The following is an 18,970-nucleotide window of genomic DNA, read 5'->3' as shown; positions in this document are numbered from 1 at the left end:
GAGCTGAAGCATGAAATTTTTGAATTTACTCCAAGTCCTGGAATTTCACTGGCTTCTATGCATCCCACTGCATGCAGCGAGAGCAACTCCAGCATTTACACTGCTTAGCATTGACGCAAAGGACCATGGGATACCCTCTGAGAGTGCCAGGCACTTAGTGCGCAGCAAGCCCCTGCCATGTGGACACAAAGACGCAGACTGAAAGCAAGCACAGCCAGCCCATGTGTACACTATTAGTGCAGCTTGCGTTAATTATTGTGTTAATATTGTGTATTAATTCTGTGGATTAATCCCTCTGTAGACAAGCCCTTAGTGGCCACTTCCTTCAAGCCTCAAAGAATTCTTTCTCATATAATCTTTTGAATTTCCTAATGGTCATGCACAAGGAGCCAAACAGTTGCCCCTGGTATGGGTACAATCACCACACATCAAAGGGTGAGGAATAGTTTGCTAAGTCAAACTGATCATGCTCTGGGTTTTTCTCTAGTAAGCTGTTGGCCTGGGGAGGGGAAGTCACTGAATTGTTAGTGATTGCATCGTTGGAGTGAAGTTGTGCTTTGTTACAGCGTTGTGAAGATGGATGGTGACAAGCCGACACTGGTTTCCAGTGAATACTTTGGGGCCATGCTGGTTAGACACTCCTGTGGTGTTGCAAAATTAATTAGGATATCTGGACCTTGGCATCAGCATGAGCTGGACTTTTTTTTTTTCTGTCCTGTTCAAGACATCACTGCATCACCTTGCTCATTTCCAGGACTTGGGGTACATCAACTCTCCAGCCGGCTTCAGGTGGAAACCAGATGAAGGATTATGTGGTAAGGAAAGGTGATGCAAAGACAAGCCTGCACCTTGCTGTGGGCCTTTTAGGCAGGGTGGGTGCCTAGTTAAAATTCTGGGCATGTATGTATCCTGCGAAGGCATTCACGCTGGTGTGACGCTGGCTGCAGGGACGCGGGGCTGTTGTATATACCTGTCTGTGGAGGAGCTTGTTGCTCTCTTTCATAAATGAAAAGAAAATGTTTGATTTATTTTTTTTCCCGTCTTCAGTGTGTAAAATGAACTCGAGGTGTTTTTCTATGTGGAGATGGAGTTAGCACTTAAAGGATGAAGTTTCATGAAATTGCCTTGTTCTTTTTCTTTGCCTCCTCCTTGCTTCTATGAAATGTCAATAAATGGAATTTTAAGCCAAGTCAAGCATGTTTCCTAGGAAAAGATTTCTCAATAATGAGGTGGCCAAGGATTGAGGGGGCTCAGACCCCCAGATCTGAGCACCCTAGCTCAGCTCAGTGGGTGAAGCTCTGCCTCTGGCAGTTCCAAGGCTGGCTTGGTACAGAGCTGCCTGGCTGCCAAGTAGCAGGACAAGCAGAGAGAGTCGCCAGAGGCAGCAGCAAGAGGGGTGTGCCAGGCCCCCGCATGGTGCGGAGTCCCTCCTGAGTGCAGCCATGCCCAGTGCTGGTGTGGTGGGGGCAAGGCCTTCTCTGCTGTTGACTGGGAGCAGATCTGGCTCTGGGGTTGGTGCCCCACAGGGAGGGAGGGAGTGAGAGGGAAGGAGCTGCAGAGAAAGGAGCCAGAGAGGGTGGAGGGTCCCAGAGCCTGGGCTCCAGCCTGAGCTTGAATGTCTACGCTGCAATTTTTAGCTCCTCAGCCGATGCCCCTCAAGTTCGAGCCAGCTGATCTAGGGCATGAGCAGGGCTCATGGGGTACATCTGATTGACTAGTTCACAATTAGTGAGGCAAGCTGCTGCGTGGTTGATTACATGCAGCATAGTGAGATGTTTACCCAACTGGCAAATGAGAAACAGAGAAACCAAATATGTGGAGCACAAGGAAAATAACGGGATCTGATGCTCTAGCCTCGACATCTTCTGGAACTATGCATGCATGAGTCAGCATTTCCAGCAGGCTCCTAGAGCCAGTAAGGGGGAGGGAGAAGGGGATTGAGGTATGGTCTGAGGAGAGACAGTGGGGCCACATGCTTCATTAGTATAGCTCCATTGACTTCAGTGGAGGAGTGATGTCTGATTGACAGCAGCTGGTGATGTAGTCTTCTGGCGTTCAGCCAAAACTTCTGGCCATCAGTGGGTGTCATAAATATAAAGGGAAGGGTAACAACCGTTTATGTAGGCAGTAACATAAATCCCTCCTGGCCAGAGATACAGAATCACTTACCTGTAAGGGGTTAATCAGTTCAGTTAACCTAGTTGTGTTTGTTTTGCGTGAGTAACAAGTGAAGGTAAGACTTGGACGTGGCTCTTCGAGGTGTGGGACAAACCCAGCTACACCCTCGGGTTACTACCCAATCCAAAGTGGATGATGATGAATCTGTCTTGCACGTTTGCAGGATGATGATAAAAATCTAATTTGGGAGCACACCCTCATAGTGTTGTAATGTCACAATTTTGCCCCCCACAGGACAACTTACTCATGCAAACTCCTCTTCCCCCATCCCTTGCTCCCCGCCACCAACCCCCTCACAAGTGGATGTCTGTCCTAGGCCCAGGGAAGACATGGAGATGTTGGCTCTGACGTTCACCTACCCAGCATTTAAATAGGGGATGTGGGATAGCAAAAGGGAATCCAGTTCTGGGATTAATATACCGAGCCACTGTAACATCCTTCAGTGGGAGCTGAGTCCTAGGCTGGATGCTGGGATCTTCACAAACAGCTCTTGGATTAATGGTGGTGAGTAGCCTCACATCTAGCAGAAAACCAGTGTGTATAAGCCACGAACCCTGATGCTTAAAGGATTAGGCAGGAAGGATAATAGGATGCCATTGGGCGGATATCTAGTTCAACCTATTGGCCTCAGGATGCCTCTGGAGTTGGCAGGATTTAAAGGTGTGCTGGTGTAGACACCAGTATGTGGAATCATTGGGATGAAATGGATCTGTTCTGACAGACTTGAAATAACAGCTAAGTGGGTCAGGCACTGCTTGCCAAATTCATCTGCTGTCTTTGTCTCTCTAAGCCTTTGGAGTGGTGCCGGCAATAGCTGGAGAGGTGTTTATAACAGAGTGACTTCTGGGGTCACAGATATCTACACCCCTGTGTTCCCTGCTTTGTGCTCCGCCTTGATTGTGGTAAGTATTTACCTAGCCCAGTGCATCGAGTCAGTCTTGTGGTTGAATCACAGTTGATCTTAGTTCTGTCCCTGACACTGATATGGACTTCCTTTGGGACTGTGGACACCTCACTTAATCCCTCTGTGCTTCACGTTCCTCATCGTAAAATAGGGATAAAAATCTCTCCCTTGGGTATGTCTGTTAATGTTCTTAACAGCAGTTTGAGCCCCTCAGATGGAAGGTTTATGACAGTGCTATAGACGGAGGGTGCAATAGAAATAAAAACTAAGTCTTATCTAGAGTTTCCTAGATCTCAGAGCACTCTACATAGGTCAATATCGCTATCCCCATTTTATAGATAGAGAAACTGAGGCACAGAAAGACGTGACTGGCCTAAGATCACCCAGCAGACTAGCAGAGCCAGGTTATAGAATGTAGGTCTACTGAGTCCCAGTCCAATGCACTATCCGTTAGGCTACACTGCCCGGTTCAGTGTTATCACTGCTGCACAGACATTCCTGTTACTTGCTTTCAGATAGTGTCCTCTAAGCAGAGGCCATTCTCTCCGGCTCTCTTCCCATCCTTCTGCTGAGCATGTGTTTATGAAACCTGTCACCACTGCACCCTGCAACAGTTGGAAAATGTCCTCTCACAAGTCTTGGTCCCTTTTTACAGAGGGGCGCAGGGCCTGAGATTCTTGGATTCTAGTCCATCAATCTTTTTTTAGCATGTTCAAAGCAGAGAGAGCAGCCAAACTGTGTCATCGCCCCAGGCAGGGGGCTTCTTAGTTGGAATGTTTTTGGCCGAGTTTTGGTGTTCTGACTCAGCAGACCATTCAGCTCTGATGTTGCAACAGCCAAAAAATAAAGGGCACAGCAAAGCCTCCCTTTATTCCCTAATCCTGTTTGCTTTTCTAGAAACAATCCCTAGCCATAGAATCACTGACTCAATTCTTGGATCCCATTCTCATGACAAAGCGAATGTCTGGTACAAAAGGAGCCTTATAAAAAGAGGCCCCCAGATTCTGGGTCTTTGCAGTTGCTTCTGGAATTCCTGCAGCAGTTGGGGTGTAGTGCCTAGAACGGAAAATGTCCAAAACAGGAATCAGGGTAAGTTTGTGTGTGTATCTTTCCGAGGGGAAGAGATGCAACTTAGGAAGCTGCTCTTGTTTACAAACATGGCAGAAGTGCAGAAAGAGCTTAGGGTAATGGAGCAGAATTTTGCACAGTGGTAGGAGAGTCTGTTATTTCTCTGAAAGAAGATCAATGAATAAAAAGCAAGTGTTTCAAAAATGCACGTGACTTTTCCACTGGGGACAGGAGCTTTTCAAACCGAAAGCTTGCTCAGGTTGATAAAATGACTATTTAAAATACAGGGCTGTATTTTGAGTGACAGAGACAGTTTCTCCTCCCTTTTCCTTCAGACTGGATATTTCTCTTTCTGCTACAGTACATCAGGAGAGCGGAGGTGGGAGGCAAATGCTGTGGCTGTTGGGGAGACTTTCAAATGTGCCTAGTGCCTCATGCTCTCCTCGGTGTCTTACTGGGGAAGGTTGCTGTGCCATGAAGAGCGTGGCAAGCTTGTGGGAAGATGCTCTGTCTGTCTGCAAAGCATCTGAATTCCAAAGCTAGCAGCCAGCACCAGTGTATGCTCCATAGTTAGGCTGTCGAGGAGAAAGTACAGCGTGACTGCTGGGATGCTGATGCCTGACTCTGATCACAGGTGGGGGGAGACCAGTTGTGTGAAGTGTATCATACTACCAAAGAGGGCACTGCCCAGACACCTGAGGTTCTTCAGGGTATGTTTACCCCAGCGTTTTGGAGTGAGCCTCCGAGCCTAGGGTGACAGACTTGGGCTAGCAGGGCTTGTGCGAGCACTCTAAAAATACCTGTGCAGACAGTGCTTTGAAGGTGCCGCTCGGGCTTTAGCTAGGGCTCAGAAGCCCACATCCTTCCCTAGCCTTCAGAGCCTGAACTGTGGCTTCAGAGTGCTGTCTACACCACTATTTCTAGAGCATGAGCACTAAAACGGGCACAATGACACTGCACAGGCTGCCATGCAAAATATTCTTGACATCCGCTCCTGTCTCCGAGTCCCATCGCAGCATGAGAACGGGGTCCTGCAGGCAGGCAGAGACCTGCCCCACTATCAGGTGGGCACCAGGGTCTGCTCATGTAGAACTTACTTCACTCCTGGGACCTAAGCTCTTCTAAGCAGGGGGAAAGGTGCTTTGTCTGACAGCTGGTGGTGTTGGGGCTGAGCCTGTTGGTGGACAGTAACTGACTAAAAATCACTCGCTGCTTCACTAACTTCTTTTCTTGTTGCTGATGTAACTTAAATTGTGGGGAGCAGGAGGCTCTAGTGCCCTCCGAGAGGCAGGATGGCCCAGTGGTTAGGGCACTAGCCTAGGACTTGGGAGACCTGCTGTGCCACAGACTTGCTGTGTGACCTTGGGCAAGTCACTTAGCCTCTCTCTGCCTCAGCTCAGCACCTGTATAATAGTGACGCCAGCACTACCCTGCCTCATGAGCTGTTGTTACTGATTGTAAGGAGCTCAGATGCTATGGTAATGGGGCCCACACAAGCACATATTATCCCAAATGCATTATGTGCTGTGGAGCCCCTACCTTGGCATTCTGGCAGTTAATGGGGTAGAGTTACACTAGGGGGTTGGTTGGTTGACTGAGGGGTTGGAATGTCACATGTGATGGCTATTTCAGGCTGGTGCACTCCAAGCACTGTGTGGGTTGTCAGGCCATTGCAGAGATGGGCCAGGACTTTAGAACTGCAATCCAGAATTCACCAGTCACTTCCCTGCAGGTTAGAGCTGAGCCATCCCACTTGAACTAAGGATCTGTGCCCACCTGCAGTGAAGTCTGTGTGTGTGAACGGAGCTTAGTGGAGGGCTGGTGGGGAGGAGCATGTTCCTTACACATTCCCATGAGCTCTTCTCACTAAGGCTAGACATACTGATCCTTATTGTTAGTCCATTCTTTGCTCTGTGGACATAAACTTCAGGGGTTCAGTTCTTTCTGTGGTCATGTTTGAAGGGGGACGGGAAGCAGCCTGCAAACAGGAGCAGCAAATTGTTCTCTGTGCCTACAAAACTTCGATTTGCTTGGTTAAAGCAAATTGGGGATGGGGGAGGGAAGTCAAATGTATTTTACAAATTTTACTTTTGAACCTTTTTTCCAGTGGTAAAATAAAATGGTCATATTATGGCATCATAACTTCAGAAGTGGAAACAGGCTGCTGTATGTTCTAAGAACTATGAAAGGGAAAATCATGCAGTTAATAGTTAAGGCCCAATCATGCAAACATTCACATGCTTAGTTTTAAAGCACGCAAGTAGCTCTCTCACACAGTATTTGGAGGCGGGACTTTCAAGCCTAAATGTCTTTACCTCTGTTACTAACCATCCCTGAAATAATTAAAATGACGAGATGTGAACCAGACTAGCCTTTTCCCTCTTGATGGTTTGTTTACTTTTCGCATTTCTCTTAGTGTGGCCAATGAAAACAGGCAGTTTCATTCATCAAAATGAGAACAGAACTGTGGTGTTTGGGTTGCAAACAGCAGTGCCAGCCTGGTCGCTCTTGTTACAAAACTGGCCTTCCTTTGGGCTGCTCACTCTTCTAGGGACTATTGATGGGTATGAGGCTTCACAGAATTGGGCCCACAGCAAGCAATTTAAACTAAAGCAACCTTCTCCCCCCACCCGAGTTTTTTTTTTATTGCCTCTTTCTTTGAATGTCATTCAAACCATTCTAATAATATTAGGTTTTGTCATTTCTTCCCACGGCAGTCCCTTTAACTGCTCACAGTTAATGATGCACCAAGGCAGTAGCTAAGGAGTCAGCCTTGTTAAAATGGTATGGTTGCAACTAATGCATGCTTGCTTCAGTGACAGCACTTGCAGTTCGCACCCCTTCAGCCTGCCTCTTCGCTGCTTTTGCCCAAGAACCATTGACTGAGCCGTCCTCATCTGTTTGGAAGAAGGAACCTCCCCTCTCTCTGCTTTGCTTGTGTTTCAGATCACTTTCTACGAAGACAAGCATTTCCAGGGCCGTCGCTATGAGTGTGACAGTGACTGCCCTGATTTTCACACCTACCTAAGCCGCTGCAACTCCATCCAAGTGGACGGGGGTGCCTGGGTTGTCTATGAGCGGCCTAACTTTGCAGGGAACATGTATGTTCTGACCCATGGCGAGTACCCCGAGTACCAGCGCTGGATGGGCCTTAATGACCGCCTCAGCTCATGCAAAGCCATTCACTTAGTAAGTCTGACCTTCCATTCCTCTCCCCAGCCTCCCCCAAAGCACACGTGTTGCTGCTCCTCGGTAACACAATGGATGGGATAGTCCCAGATATACTTGAGAACAAGGTTAAGAGAATCCCAGCAGGTCACATGGGACAATTTCTGCATCATCAGAAGGTTGCAATCTGAGGGGCAAGTGAACAAACCACAGCCCTGAGAAGGCAGAGAGAGTAAGAAAACCTTCCCAGGAAAGCTGCAGTGTTTTCATGTAGAACATGGCTGTAGTTGTATTGAAACGCTCCTGCAACTTAGCCTAACCAACAACAGGAAAATGCTCTGAGCTTCCCCTTGGCCCGGCGAAGTGGGGCAAAGAAATTTGATGTCAACAGATAAGAGAAACTCCCTCACTGATTTCAATGAGAAAAGCAGTTTGCTTTGGGCAGGTTGTAGGTAAGTTTCAGTGGGTACCTCTACCGATTGGGGTGTCAGCGTAGTTTTGTTTGGAAATAAGGTTGCTGCAGTTTGCTTCTAGGCAGCTGGGGTTTGGAATTTATACAGGGGAGGTAGTTACTCTGTGCCCTGCTTTCCTGAGTTTGCTCCTCTTCCTTGCAGACACAGTTTGCAGCAACTGGCGTGTACACATAGTGACATTTCCCTAAGCACCTATGTCAGTTAGGGCCACAAGACCCCTGGGAATTCCCATCCCTGGGATTTGTGCTCCCCACTCAGATGCTCAGGAGAATCTCCCCTGCATGGCCTGTGCCAGCCTGAATTTGTCTGAACCTCTGTAGCTTGTTTCCTACTCTGCTTCCCGCTAGAACCGATCTCCTGGTCATTCAGTTTCAGTGCAGCTGGCACTAGAGAGAGGAGATGGCTGCCAGGCAGTGGCTCAGCCCGCAGCCCCTAGTGGTGGGGTGTAGGTAAGGGAATGGTTCCCAAGGAGCACTCTGCTGGTGAGGACTTGCAGGTGCCTGCCTGTGCATAAATCCCACACTCCATCTGCCTAGTTAAAGTTAATTGAAAACAAAACTACTTGCCCCCTCTTCCCTGGGATTCAACATATGGTTGGAGAAGCGAGACAGTGTGCTGCCTGCTTTTCCCATTGACTCAACTGGACACAGGCTCCATCCTGTTCAGTCAGACTTCCAGCTGCTTCACGGTATGTGTGCAGCCTGCGTGGAAGGAGCTCACTGTCTGCAGCAGGGGCTGGGAAGGACAGTGAGGATGTGAAATAAAGCCAATTGCGTTTTGATACAAGACCTGTAGTAGAGGGCAGAGTCCTCTTTGCCACATGCTGGCAGCAGAAAGGAGCAGTGAAGTGGGTGAGAACAACCCCAACTCATGGAGGGCTGTTCTTGCTTCTCAGGATCATTAGCAGAGCATGGGGAGCAGCCCTGAGCCAGATCGATCCCTCAACTGCCCAAGACTAGAGAGCGCAAAAGGGGACTTTTAAGCCTCGTATAACCTCAGGACCTGCCCCAAGTGCAGGACCATTGGATCTAAGATTTCTCATTCTGCCATGGTCGCAAATCGCTCCATCCAAGCATTTCAGTAGCTCCTGCCAGCACTCGCAGGGCATGGGGCCTGGCCTTCGGAAATACTGGCTGTGTACCTGCTGCGCTGAGGAATCCCTGCTTACCTGCTCTTACACAGGAGTGGGTGTGAGCTCTGTCCTGCAGCTGGTGCTGGCACCAGGTCACCCTGTGGGCAACCTGCTGAGTGAGCAAGGGGCAGCGAACACTCAATAGTGGTGCGAAAGAAACAGCTGATGCATAAGGTGGATGGGAAGGCGCGTTCCCTTCCAAAAGTTTAGAGGAAGGTAAGGTGGGGTAGGCTGGCAGGGTGTGACAGGGTAACCAAGGCGTGTTCCCCTGAGTACAGGCAAATGGGACCCTGAGAGAAGGGCAGGCAGTTTTCCCAGAGCATCCCCCTTCCTTAATCTACGCTGGGAGTTCCGGTGGCTATCAAAGGAGAACACAGTGCTTGGCTGGCTTTTTTTGCCCTTCTTTTAAAGGAAGGCTTTGCCGCTTGTGCTCAGCCTGCCAGCGTGAGGAACCTGGTGCCATGACTAGGCTGTGAAGAGCAGGGAAGCTTTCATCCACTGCTGGCATTCATGTGACCCTCTCCACTGGCAGGGAATAAAAGCCAGGTGCATCAAAAGCACAGGCCAAAGCTGATTTTGAAAGGGACGCAGCTCAGCAGTGTTTCAATGATGGTATACAGCATCCCTTTGCATTGTCCTGCATGTGTTGGTTGGAAATGTATTTATCTGGTCAAATGCTTTTGTAGCTTTGTAGTGCAGCTGCCTCATGATCTGTTAAGTATGGAATAAACAGCCCTAAAAATGCAGGTCACGTGGAAGGAGAGGGGGCTAAGTCTCAGTGTAATGCTGGAGGCAATCAGTGTGCTTAACAGTGATGCCCTGTGGCAACCAAGGGGTGTAAACTAAGAGGGGATAAACCAGTGTCCAGCCAGCTAGTGCCCAGAGCACTGCCCCTACCAGAGGAGGGAAATCCAACCCATTAAATACTGCATGCCTCCATATTCTAGAGCCAGGACTGGGGCATGAGCAGCTGCTCCAGCATCCTCCAGCCAGAGCATACTGTCCCATAGGGGGCTCTGGAACAGCTGGGTGAGCCCCAGAGGACACTACCTCCCCTGCCACTGGTCTCAAAGAGCTGCCCCTTCTGGTTGCTTTACAGTGGTGGAGCCCTGCTGATATTCTATAATTAAACAGTGAGTGGAAGTATTTAACTTGTAATTCTGACTATTAATCCAGTCAGCTGGTGCCTGGTTTAGAGGCTTTCGCCTCCCCTGCTGCCTTCACCAGCAGCCAAGGCCTCGTAGTGGTATGTGACTGCCTTCAGCTGTGATCAGTGCTTGAAAGAGCCAACTGATGGGGGCACTCAGCTAGGGGGTCATTAGATGAATGTGAGCTATGGGAAGCTTCCCCATGTGGGCATGGGACTCCAGCTCATCCAAGGCAGCAGTGAAGCGTTCCTTTCTGGTGTGGAGGGCAAGAGGAACAAGCTGCCCTGAGGCGAGGCAGTTCATCTCCCCATGGGAAACGGTGGCATTCAGCTTGGAGCTGGTGGTGGTAATAAACCAGGGAGGGAGGGAGGGATGAGTGGGCCAGGCTCCATGGGAAGCTGCAGATTAACACCCTTGCAGCGCTTATGGCTGTTCAATGCTTGAAATCTCAGCAAATATAACGTCTTGCACATGTGAAATGTGAGTACAGACTGTCACCATCTCATTGACCCCTTACGGCCCTGGGGCTCACTGCAGCTCCAGTTCTGAAAGCAACCGAAGGGTTAAAGCAGTGGGAATCAGTTTAAAACACTGAAGTGCAGCCTGCCAAAGTGCATCTCATCTGTCACCAGCAGTGCCCTGGCCTCTCCCCACTTGAGCCTGGGTTTGCCCTACCCGGCCCCATATCCAGTCTTTTCCACCCAGGGATCCTAATACTGCATAGCAGGATGGCAGCATCTGACACCATCTGGAGATGGGCCAGTGACTACATGAGGTGTAAAGTGGGGGAGAATCAGACCTCTGAGCCTGCAGGGCCTGCTCAAGTGTTAATGCCCCTGGGCAGTGGAGGAGCCAATACTGGTACAGCAAAAAAAAAAAATCCAAACAGGTTGGGGGAGCCTAAGGGCACCTTGAGGTGCAACAAACTAACCCAGGTGAACTGGAAAGCCAGCCGATTGTTTTGGTCAGGCCTGTCCTTTTATACATCTGGGAGCTACCTCTTCCCCCAACCCCCACCTCTCCTAGTCACTATGTTCCCATCATCAGTGCATTCCCCAGGGTTGGGGGGAGAGGGGAGGTTTCTTGCCTCTCAAGCGTAATGAGGCCCCTTTAATTGTCCACCTGTGATGCTCATAAACAGCACAGTCCCATGCAAACCCAGGGTCTCTATGGCCAGTGGCCTCCTTCAGCCTCCATCCAAAGCCAATGAGACCAGAAGGATCTTACACAGGAGTGCAATGAGCGAGGGGTTTTGTGGCATAACAGCTAATGCTACTCAGAGTTCTGGGAGGGAAACAGAACCTCCTGCTCCACTGTGTAAATCAATCCCTAGCTACCAGGGGTTAGGATGAAACCTTGAGAGGTAGATTACCGTACATCTGCCTGTTGTGGGGTCCTTTATCTTCCTCTGGAGCATCTGGCAATTGCCAGAGGCAGGATCCTGAATGAGCTGGACTCAGGTGCGAGCCAGCCCGGCAGTTCCTATGCTCCCTGTGTATAGTGAGAAAAAGCCTGAACTGTGCTGCTGTGCCCAGCAATGTGTGATTCTCTATCTCCTGTTCCAGTCCAGTGGAAGCCAGCACCGCATTCAGATCTTTGAGAAGGGGGACTTTGGTGGCCAGATGTACGAATCTACAGAGGACTGCCCTTCAGTCATGGACGAGTTCCACATCCGGGAAATCCATGCCTGCAAAGTGCTGGAGGGGGCCTGGGTATTCTATGAACACCCCAACTTCCGGGGCAGGCAGTACCTCTTGGAGAAGGGGGAGTACCGCAAGCCCGTTGACTGGGGGGCTGTGTCCCCCACTGTCCAGTCCTTCCGCTGCATTGCAGAGTGAGGGGTGGGGCAGCTCCCCCTTTGCTAGGGAAATTGCGTGGAGTCTGTGAATAAAGCAAGTGGCTGATGCAGTGCTGCCTGTCCTGCTTATTTCCACTCCGGTTGTCGGGCCCCGGCTGACTGCACCCCACAGCCACCCCTCACTCACACTAAGGGCTAGACCTTTGTTACCATTCGCCCTCCCTGCCCTGTGCCAGCTCCTCCCCTCCCCATGGCACCAGTGCTCCCCTCCCCACCCTGTTAGGGTTGCCAGGTCCAGCTTTCAAACAGAACGCCGGGTCTAAAAGGGACCCTGGTGGCTCCAGTCAGCACTGCTGACCAGGCTGTTAAAAGTCCGGTCATTGATGCAGCGGGGCTAAGGCAGGCTCCTTGCCTGCTCTGGCTGCATGCAGCTCCTGGAAGCAGCCAGCATGTCCCTGTGGCCCTTAGGCAGAGAGACAGCCAGGAAGCTCAGCGTGCTGCCCCTGCCTCAAGCACCAGCTCCACAGCTCCCATTGTCTGGGAATTGCAGCCAATGGGAGCTGCCACATGAGCACCATGCAGAGCTGACTGGGCACGCCTCTGCCTAGAAGCCAGATATGCCAGACGCTTCCAGGAGCGGTGCAGGGCTAGGGCAGGCAGGGAGCCTGCCTTAGCCCTGCTGTGCTGCCAACTGGGAACCGCCTGAGGTAAGCGCTGCCTGGCCAGAGCCTTCAACCCAACCCCCTTGCCTCAGACTGGAACCCTCTCCTGCACCCTAACTCCCTCCCAGACCCTGCACCTCCACCTGCAACCCAACCCCCTGCCCCAGGTTGGAACCCGCACCCAAACTCCCTCCTGGAGCCTGCACCTTGCCCCCACTCCCAGACTCTGCCCCCCAGCCCCCTGCCCTGGTCCTGACCCCTCCTCCTGCACTCCAAACCCCTCGGCCACAGCCTGGAGCCCCCTCCTGCACCCCAAATCTCTTATCCCTGGCCCTACCCCAGAGCCTGCACCCCCATCCACAGCCATCACCCCCTCCCGCACCCCAAACCCCTGCCTCAGCCCAGTGAAAGTGATTGAGGGTGGGTGAGAGCAAGTGATGGAGGGAGGGGGCTGGAGTGAGTAAGAATGGGGCCTCAGAGAAGGGGCAGGGCAGGGGGTGGGGCAAGGGTGTTCGGTTTTGTGCAATTAGAAAGTTGGCAACCCTACGCCCTGTGCTAGCCTCTCCCCTTCCCATGGCACCAGTGCTCCCCTCCCTGCCCTGTGCCAGTCCCTACCTTTCCCAGCCCCTGCCTGGCTAGCCCTGCTGGGAGCCCTGGCCCCCAGTGCCCCAGGCTTGATTCTCCATGGCCATGCACCTTGGGGTGGCCTTTGGGGGCCTGTGTATTCAGTTCCTGGCCTCAGTCACCTACCCTGCTTCCAAAGAGCGGTGACTGGTCACCTACCAAAGGTGGTAGCATGTGGGGCCATGTGCCTGTCGTGCCAGCCTCCCCCAGCACTGTGCACTGTCCCGCCAGCAGATACCTGCTGGGATTGGGCCCTCACCACAGCGCCAGCCATGCTAAAGCAGAGAGCTGCCCACAGGGGACAGAGATGTGTGGAGGAACTAGGAAAGGGAAGTCGAGGTGAACCCAAGAAAGGGAGAGCACGAGGGGAAGGATCCCAATAAGGGATAGAGAGCTGCCGCCCCACTTCCTGCTGGGGCAGCCAGGGAGTTTTGGTAGCTCAGCCTCTTTGTGACCAAGAGATGCCTTGTGCCTGCTTTTCAGAACACTCCCAGCTCCGTGCAGACGTGGCTGCTGCTCACCGGAGCAGGAGGGAGGGAGACTCAGCTGAGAGACAGGCTCCAGGGAGAGCCAGACAGAGGTGGGGTTGGGGAAACAGGCACAGGGGCTGGGGAAAGAGGAAGAAAAGAGAGATGAAGGCGAGAGAGCAAATGGGTGAGAGAAACGAACGATATGGGAAGAGGAAGGAAGGAAGAAATGGGGGGATGGCAGGAAAAGGACATAACTCAGGTGGAAGCAAGGGCCTGCCTGCGCAGAGCCTGGGATGGGAAATCATTTGTATGGCTCATGGTTAATGGTCCATGTTCCAATGGTGTCGAAAGGCCCCAAACGAAATCAGGGCCCATCGTGCTGGGTGCCGCACTTACATGCACTGGGAGAATCTCACCCCCAATAAGCGTACAGTGTAGGCCCTGCCTCTGCCGACTGCTGGAGCACCTATCTCTGACCTCCAGGGGTGCCCCGGACCAAATGGGCCTGCTCGCGTCGTCAAAGCTGAGCACGTGCCCTCCATCTCTGTAGGCCTGGGGCCATGTACTTACTTTGCAGCCTGTGCAGCCAGAGTTGCCGGCGACACTCACATTCGCTTGACAGCATTTTGTCTTTCCACCCTTTGGGGGTGGCACAGAAATATTCTCAGCCTACAGCAGCCGTGCGGGTAAGGCTGACCCCAGTGAATGCCTTCACGGGGGAAGAGTGAATTGTTCCTTGGAAGGTAAATAAACTCAATAGCCCCCGAGGGACCATTCTCAGATGCAGCAGGTTTTCCCCAGCCAGAGGGTCCAGCTTTCCCTAGTTCCTGGTCTTGGCATCTCCTGAAGAGGTGTGTTTTCTCGCTGTGCCACCAGGTGTCAGGCTGGCTCTGCTGTGCCCACCACCACTGGTGTAATCATTCACATTTCCTGGGCAACGCATCAGCATGCAGAACATGACAAATGTCCATTTTGCAGGGCATGTTCTCTGCACAGGACTCTGGGGAGCCAGCAAGTTTTTTGCATATCAAGCAAGGGGACCAGGGACTTTGGATAATGACATTTGCTGCTTAAATAGAGCCCCTCCCAGCAATGGCCCTGCAGTCTCGTCCAGGTTGATAGATGAGGTTATTATGTGGCAGTGAGGCAGGTTAAGTGATGCTTGTCAGGTGCAGCAGGGATACAGCCCCCTGTGAGTACATCAGTAATTGGGGGTGGGGCGTGTGGGAAAGGGTCCTGCTCCAGAGGAGAGGGGCTCTGCTGCAGCACAGACAGGAAAGCAGGGGGGTCAGGGTGGGGGCTGCATGCCCTGGTTGTAAGGGACTAGATATAAGAGGAAGGGCCCAGTGGGCAAGTTTAACTGCGGAAGGAGGCCTGTGGCATGGCCCCGGCTGTGGGCACAATGTGTTTAGAGAGGTGGCTGTGGGGAGAAGCCACTGCAGCTGGAAAAGCAATCGTCTTCCCAAAGCAGCTACAGTCTCTTCCCCCACCTGGACAGCAAGGAAGCTGAAGAAACCCCTCCTCCCTGTCCTGAAGCAGGAGTGTACAGGGCTTCCTCCGGCTCACATGTCCTGACCAGCTAGGCCCAAGTCGTGTAATCCACTGCCCTTAGCCTTAACCCAGAGCGCTGGAAGCAGAGGGGGCCCAGTGGCTGCTGAGCTCTGTGGGCTGCTCTTTGCCAGGTGCATGGACAATTCCTGCGGATCGCCCCCAGGGAAGGGTGGCACATTCCCCGTCCCACCGGCACAGTCCGTTACTGCTTTCCTCCTTTGCACTCAGTGTGTTCCTAATCAGCCTCATTTCTCCTCCTCTTTCCATTTCTCTGTCCCCTTCTCCCCCGTGTTGTCTCCTCCTTTCACACTATCGGCCCTTCAGTCCACTCTTCCCCATCAGCCCCCTTCTTCTCTCCCCTTTCATTCTCTTCCCATCCTGTACTCCTTTGCTCTCACCCTCCTCTGTCACCACTGCCCGCCCACAGGCCGTGCATACTTCCCTTGGAGCCGGCAATCTCCCTCACAGGACAAGAAACACAGTTAGAGCAGCCCTGGTCCCTTCGCTTCTAATCTGCCCAGCCAGTCTCATGGCTCTTTGCAGGTGAGGGTGGAGCTCTGCCTTGTGTAGAAAGGGAACCATTGTGTGCATGCGGTGGAGCACACCTTCCTCTTCACCAACACCCCAGGACAAGTGGGGGTTGCGGGTCCAGAAAGGCAGCGTGGCCCTATAGTGGAGCACTGTGCTGTCCATTCCATGCACACCCGCCTCTAGGCACAGGATGCCCTGCCATGCACACAGTGCAATCCCCTTCCCATGCACTCAGCAGGGTCCAGCCTGTACACATGCTGTATCCTCAACACACACATAGTGCAGCTGGCTTCCTGTGCACACAGGTGGCAGCTTTCAATACCTTTGTTGGGGCTCCCCTCCCCAGTGTGTTCCCACAACCTGATGTCCCTCATCCTGGCATAACAGCAACCACTGAGGCAGATTTCAGGATATCTTAGGGACGATTAGATCATCTAGTCCAGGGGTGGGCAAACTACGGTCCACGGGCTGGATCCAGCCCGTCAGGGCTTTGGATCCGACCTGCGGGATTGCCAGCCCCATGGCCCAGCACAGCTAAGGCAGGCTCCCTGCCTGCCCTGGCCCTGCACCGCTCCCAGAAGCGACCAGTACCATGTCCCTGTGGCCTATAGGGGAGGCAGAGGGCTCTGTGTGCTGCCCTCGCCTGCAGGCACTGCCCTCAGCAGCTCCCATAGACTGGGAACAGGGAACTGCGGCCAATGGGAGCTTGGGAGGAGGTAACCACAGGCGAGGGCAGCGCACGGAGCCCTTTGCTCCCCCCCCAGGGGCCAGGGGATGTGGTGCCGGCTGCTTCCAGGAGCGGTGCAGAGCGAGGGCAGGGAGGGAGCCAGCCTTAGCCCCGCTGTGCACTGCTGCTACCCCGGAGGTGCACAAGGTAAGTGGCACTGGGCTGGAGCCTGCACCCTGAACCCCTCCTGCACCCCACACTCCAACCTGCTGCCTTGAGCTCCCGACGCATCCTGCACCCCTCCTGCACCTCAGCCCTCTGTCCTGAGCCCGCAACCCCCTGCCCTGAGCCCCCTCATACATCCTGCACCTCTCCTGCACCCCAACCCCTTGCCCTGAGCCCCTTCCTGCACACCACACCCCCTCCTACACCCCGCACTCCCTCCTGCACCCCAACCTCCTTCCCAGCCCTACATTCATAGCCCTGCATGCAATTTCCCCACCCAGATGTGGCCCTCAGGCCAAAAAGTTTGGCCACCCCTGATCTAGTCTGACCTCCCGCACATCACAGGTCATTGCATTCCACCCCAAGCACCCCTGGATTGAGCCCAATGATTGAGTTCATTGTAGCAAGGAGGTGTGGCCTCTTTTGGAGATTGAGAGGTAGGAACAGCCGAACGCACCCTGGTGGGTGGAACCTGGAAGGCCTTGTCCATCCCTCCGAATGCAGAGGGGCAGGACAGGAACAGGAAATACAAAAGGCCGTCCCTGCAGCTCAGCTGAGCTGGAGCTGCTGAAGGAGCAAGTTGCTTCCAACCTGCTGCTGGAGCAGGAGCCTGCAGAAGACCTCTGCTGTCCTGAGGACTTACTAGAGCTGCCAGACATGCCTGATGCTGAGGAGCTGCTGGGATTGCCAATGGTGATGTACCCCAGGGAGATGGAGGATGACCCTGGGACTCAGGTACACCCTGAGGGGAGGGGAGGAAGTAGCTCAGGGATGGCTGACTCTAGTCTGGCTGTGTTGCTGCCTGAACACAGGTCAGCATGTTGTGGCTGGATTCCCTGCTGACCCAGTGGTGGAACTCTCTGCCTTGGGCTGGGACCCGGTGGGCCCGGGTCCCCCTAACCTTTGCCACCCCACCCCTGAGGTGGCAGCTGCCCCACCATAGGCCAGGAGGCCTGTGTTAGTCTATCTTCTACCAGAGCTAGGATGCTAGATCAGTCACTGCTATGCCCTGCCTGAGGGCAGGAGCCTTAGACTTCTCCGGTACTGTGCCCTGCCCGAAGGCCTGGGCCCCGATGGCAGATACATGCTTGGCCCTGCTGAGAGAGCCTGAGCTCTAGAGACAGCTGATTTCCCCCTTTTATAGATTACCCTTCTGAGTGTGTGACAGCGAGGAGGTGTGGCCTCCCTTGGAGATTGACAGGGAGGGATGGCCACACACACCTACTTTGACTAAAGCATTTCAATCCTCAGGAGACTAATGTGTGCACTGCAGGCAGAGACCTTATGAGTTTGCAAATCAACAGAAATATATATTTTTAAAAGTGGTGTGTCCTCTTGTTTTCCCCCTTTGATTACTGAGGGAAAGACCTGTCTTTTTAGATTTGTCAATCACCTACCATGCTTGGGGTGGGGGGCACCATTCAAATAGAGCTGGGCAAAAGATTTTGGAATCAGAAATCTGCACTGAAATTCTGAAATTGGAAACAAAGAAAAAAGACTTTGGCAAAGTTTGCACAGATTTCCCCCTCCCCTTTCATTTTTCCACCAGTTGCTGAGCTGGTCAAAATTTTGACTTGAAATGTCCCATTTCAAAATTGAAAGGGGGAAAAAAAATTGTAATCCTCCTCCCTGTTTAAAACAGCAGGCTTAATCCAGTGACCATATCAATAACAGAGCATTATTAGGCACATTTTTCATGTGGCGCAACTAAAGAAAAGTTCAGTGAACTGGCTGAGAGGCAGTGTTGTCTAGCAGGTTAAGCACTGGCTGTTTAATCTTCAGACCTGCAGTCAGCTCTCAGATCTGGCCCTTATTTGGTGTGATTTAGTTTTTGTTTTTTTTAGCATCTCTGACCAGTGTTCATGGTGATGGTGCTGAACGCTGTGCAGGGCAAATCGATAAGATTGCCAGTTTTGGTTGGACATATTCCTGGAGGCTTCATCACCTGACAACATCTTAATTCCTGGAGACTCCAGTGCAATCCTGGGGGCTGGCAGCCCTATACATGGGAGCGTCACACTTAGCTCTGTGCAAGTGGCTTATTCTTCCTGGGCCTCAGTCACCCTGTGTCTGAAAAGAGGCCAGCCAGCCATTTTCTCTTCTGTAGAGCATTGGAGCATGTACAAATGAACAAGTGCAAAGTAGCACACTTATGCCCATTTCACAGATAGAGAACTGGGAACCAGGAGAGCTGAGAGGTGGCTGGGTGGATTTGAGTGTAACCCTTCTGCCAGGTGCTAAGGCTAAGGCCAGCCACGAGGGCTGGTTCGAAATGTGTAGGGGTCCTTCTTGAAAAATAGATAAAACATCTCACGTAGGGCTGTCAATTAATCATAGTTAACTCACGCAATTAACTAAAAAAAAAAATTGT

The 18,970-nt window shown here is 52.3% G+C and overlaps 2 protein-coding genes across 10 annotated transcripts in view; both read left to right on the top strand.

Annotated features, from left to right (window-relative positions):
* The window catches only part of TBCCD1 (TBCC domain containing 1), a 31,303-nt gene extending 19,591 nt beyond the window's left edge, over positions 1–11,712 (top strand). For 4 of the 8 annotated variants that reach the window (XM_050965499.1, XM_050965500.1, XM_050965501.1 and 1 more), the window contains one exon: positions 567–1,189. The gene's annotated coding sequence lies outside the window, so the exon portion shown is untranslated. Of the gene's footprint in view, positions 1–566; positions 1,190–7,096; positions 7,185–11,636 lie in introns of those variants that run through there. The other 4 variants (XM_050965498.1, XM_050965497.1, XM_050965496.1 and 1 more) reach the window with 4 other exon arrangements.
* Positions 732–11,979, top strand: CRYGS (crystallin gamma S). Of its 2 annotated transcripts, XM_050965714.1 has the most exons (4): positions 1,570–2,682; positions 2,969–4,171; positions 7,097–7,339; positions 11,637–11,979. In XM_050965714.1, exons 2-4 carry the CDS (start codon positions 4,151–4,153, stop codon positions 11,907–11,909), a joined length of 537 nt encoding a protein of 178 aa, XP_050821671.1. In that variant the 5' UTR covers positions 1,570–2,682; positions 2,969–4,150; the 3' UTR covers positions 11,910–11,979. The 2 variants fall into 2 exon arrangements, with proteins under 2 accessions (XP_050821672.1, XP_050821671.1); XM_050965715.1 differs by lacking the exons at positions 1,570–2,682; positions 2,969–4,171 and adding an exon at positions 732–815.
* The last annotated feature ends 6,991 nt before the right edge of the window (positions 11,980–18,970 follow it).

Source organism: Gopherus flavomarginatus, chromosome 8 (genome assembly GCF_025201925.1).
Source record: "Gopherus flavomarginatus isolate rGopFla2 chromosome 8, rGopFla2.mat.asm, whole genome shotgun sequence".
Taxonomy (NCBI): Eukaryota; Metazoa; Chordata; order Testudines; family Testudinidae; genus Gopherus; species Gopherus flavomarginatus.
Note: the sequence above shows the minus strand (reverse complement) of the source record. Positions and strands in the feature narration are given on the sequence as shown.

What these genes read in the sequence shown, in the direction of transcription:
- CRYGS (XM_050965714.1), top strand. Translation starts at nt 4,151, where the DNA reads ATGTCCAAAACAGGAATCAGG. An exon ending in TGTCCAAAACAGGAATCAGG is followed by an intron (nt 4,172 to 7,096) that starts GTAAGTTTGTGT and finishes CTTGTGTTTCAG; the next exon opens with ATCACTTTCTACGAAGACAA. An exon ending in CATGCAAAGCCATTCACTTA is followed by an intron (nt 7,340 to 11,636) that starts GTAAGTCTGACC and finishes CTCCTGTTCCAG; the next exon opens with TCCAGTGGAAGCCAGCACCG.